We start from the raw sequence: 2,907 nt of genomic DNA, 5'->3' as shown, positions 1-2,907 counted from the left end.
TGGCCTTTTAAGACATTTGTTGTTCATTTCATTTTTCTTTTACTATTAATTCTTCTTCTTCTTTTTTTGAGAACATTCTGCTTAAGATTAAACATTTAAAAATAGCAAATGAATTAATAATTATTAAAAAAGGATGTATGAGATTGGATGAAATTAAATAGTTGATTGATCATTGTTTCCAACTGTGAATTTTATCATGAAACGGGGAGCAAAATACAAATACTGATGAATGTTATAAATAATACCCCATTCTTATTGTCAGCTACATTAATGTTAGTTATGTTTAAAAAGTACCCTCCAGTGAAAAGCATGTATTGAATATTCAGAGAATTATAAAATGAAATTAATTTTATTATAGAAATTGTTCTGCGAGACTTCTAGGGAAGACAAATACTTACATTTTGACATAAACAAAACTGAATTATACCGAAGACACAATCTACCATTTTAAACTACCAAACATTTTCCTCCTCCAGTTCAGCAGTCACCATGTTCAACAAATAGCTTACAAGCTTTGGAAAACTAATTCTGGATTGGCTTCCTTTGAACTCTGTTGCTTTTTTTTGTCTTGAAATGATACAGAGATCGTTTGTTTCTACAGGTCCACATTTGAAACAGAAATGGGCAGTTCTTGATATCAGCTGATGAAGAAAAAAGAATGAAGAATAAGCCTGCACAAATGATCTTCCTCTTCACCGATGCAAGACCAACTTGGTTTGACAGTCCATCCACGGTTGTTCCATTTTTTTTTTCTTTTTTTTTTGTCATAACATACAATTGGCCATTACATGTACAAATACATCAAAATGACTTATGTTGGAAACTGAAAAGCAGAGATTATTTTCCATTTTACGATATAATACCGGGCACTTTACAGAAGTCTGTTCTCTTTTATTCTTCAAGTCCTCTTTTATTCTTCAATGAAAGAGAAGTGGCACTATCCCAGTACAAAAAGGTCCTTAGGAGTCTCCTCTTTTCCTTCCATAGTAAAATACTGCTGAACAGCCCTGCCTTGTTGCTGAAAGATGTCAGGAGGTGAAGGAGCTCCTCTCTCTTTTCCTCTCCTCTGTTTTCTTTTTCTTTTTTCTTCTCGTTTGTCTTGTTCTCACTGTAGTCTGGGCCAGTACTGGGACATGTCTGGTTCACTGCCTGGCACTTGGACTGGTACAGAAACTCCAGGCGAGATTAGACCTGTAGCACGGGGGGAAATGCAGAAATATTTAGGTCATTCAGAGCATTTTTCCAAAATAAAAACATATATACAGTATATATATTTTATATATAATAAATACAATTATGAAAGAGATTTTAAATAAAAATAAATTAAATGTTAAAAATATAAATACATTAAAATATAAATACATTTCAGACAAAGTTAAGATTTCTTTTGTCACGTGACTTCAGAACTTCAAAAAATTACATACAAATTTTAATTAAAAATATGAAATAATTTGTTTAGTATTAATTAAACATTTATAATAAACTATAACAACATTTAATAAAATATTACAATTATTTAATAAAATAATAAATTTTATAGACTTTTTCAGTTTTTTATATTATTATAAAATATTAAATAATAAAATATGAAATCTTTTTCAAAATAAATTCAATATTACAAAATATGTAATTACAATTTTATTTTATTTTTTAAATATTTATTTTATTTTTTGCTTTAGTATAGGAATAAACGCTTACCCGTTGAGGTTGTGCCTGAGGTGACCATTGATTGGCTGTTCATATGTGCTTGCATGTGCGGTGATGTGTATGTGTCATAGCTCCGCCCATTCACCGTAGGACTAGTGGGCAACATGCAGGAGTAGGATGAGGTCTGGCTGGGCTGTGGGGGTAAAAATGGCAGAACTGTCAGCAACACAGCCTTAGATAGAAACAGCCTTACAGACCTGTATGCTGTAGTTGTATAAGATTTTACAGTGCTCGGAAATATCAAATTACTAATCCTTTGAAACACTAAGGCAAGCGTAGAAGAGTATAGTACAGTGCGAGGCACTAAACTGACAAATGTGGACATACTTGCATAGGAAGGTTGTTGGCCATGGTGAAACTTGGCATTGGTGGCAGGGCGCTGTATGTGTTTGTGAGGGCTGTGTCTGGTCTTCCCAACATGGAGCCTGATGTGAAGGATACTGGTAAAAAAAATGAACAAATGTCTAAACATACTTTTTTTGTGTGTGTATATTCTCAGTAGTATTTGCTTATGGCTCTTGTAAAGGAACAATATGCACATTGTAGAGGCTTTACCTGGCGTTGTGGGCTGAGGGATTGGCTGATAAACGCTAGTGCTGAAGCTGCTACTGATGGGTATGTGACTCGAAGAGTTTGTGGCTTGTCTTCTTTGATTTCTTAACTTTTCCTCCCTCCTCCATTTTGCTCTTCTGTTCGAGAACCACACCTGGAAGGATGTACTTTAGTTAGTTATCAAAGACATTTTAAAACAACGTAGAACAATCAGTATCTAGCAGGATGAAGAAGAAGTGGGACACTTTTGTATTTAATATTTTTCCCTTTAGATCTTCAGCTATTTAAAAACCCCATAAAATCACTTGATGGCAGTTTTCATTTCCGTGTTGTCGTATTTCCCAGTTCATTTTCGTTTTTTAATTATAAATAGCAGGTGATAACATATTTTATATATTTTATTTAAATGCATATCTGCTACAAATAAATTTTGTCAATGTACACTAGCAAAGTATAAAGCTTTTTTTTCACTACGCTGCCTTGCACTTTTCTTTCTTTCTTTTTTTTTTTGCTATTTGTTTTACAAAAATATTTAAGTCTGTGAGTCAAGTAGCCAAGAAAAATGCAAAAAACAATTATATGTATATACATATACAGTATATATATATATATATATATATATATATATATATATATATATATATATAT

The 2,907-nt window shown here is 32.2% G+C and overlaps 1 protein-coding gene across 5 annotated transcripts in view; it reads right to left on the bottom strand.

The window, feature by feature from the left end:
- Positions 1-333: 333 nt before the first annotated feature.
- Positions 334-2,907, bottom strand: part of LOC107589163 (paired box protein Pax-6-like) — a 21,293-nt gene continuing 18,719 nt past the window's right edge. For all 5 annotated transcript variants that reach the window (XM_016277515.1, XM_016277519.1, XM_016277516.1 and 2 more), the window contains 4 exons: positions 2,263-2,413; positions 2,035-2,147; positions 1,699-1,840; positions 334-1,191 (listed from right to left, as the gene is read on the bottom strand). In XM_016277515.1, coding sequence (XP_016133001.1) covers positions 1,106-1,191; positions 1,699-1,840; positions 2,035-2,147; positions 2,263-2,413 — 492 coding nt within the window. In that variant the 3' untranslated portion in view covers positions 334-1,105. The remainder of the gene's footprint in view (positions 1,192-1,698; positions 1,841-2,034; positions 2,148-2,262; positions 2,414-2,907) is intronic.

Source organism: Sinocyclocheilus grahami, unplaced genomic scaffold, assembly GCF_001515645.1.
Source record: "Sinocyclocheilus grahami isolate Dianchi unplaced genomic scaffold, SAMN03320097.WGS_v1.1 scaffold113.1, whole genome shotgun sequence".
NCBI lineage: Eukaryota > Metazoa > Chordata > Actinopteri > Cypriniformes > Cyprinidae > Sinocyclocheilus > Sinocyclocheilus grahami.
This window is presented reverse-complemented; position numbering and strand designations above follow the sequence as displayed.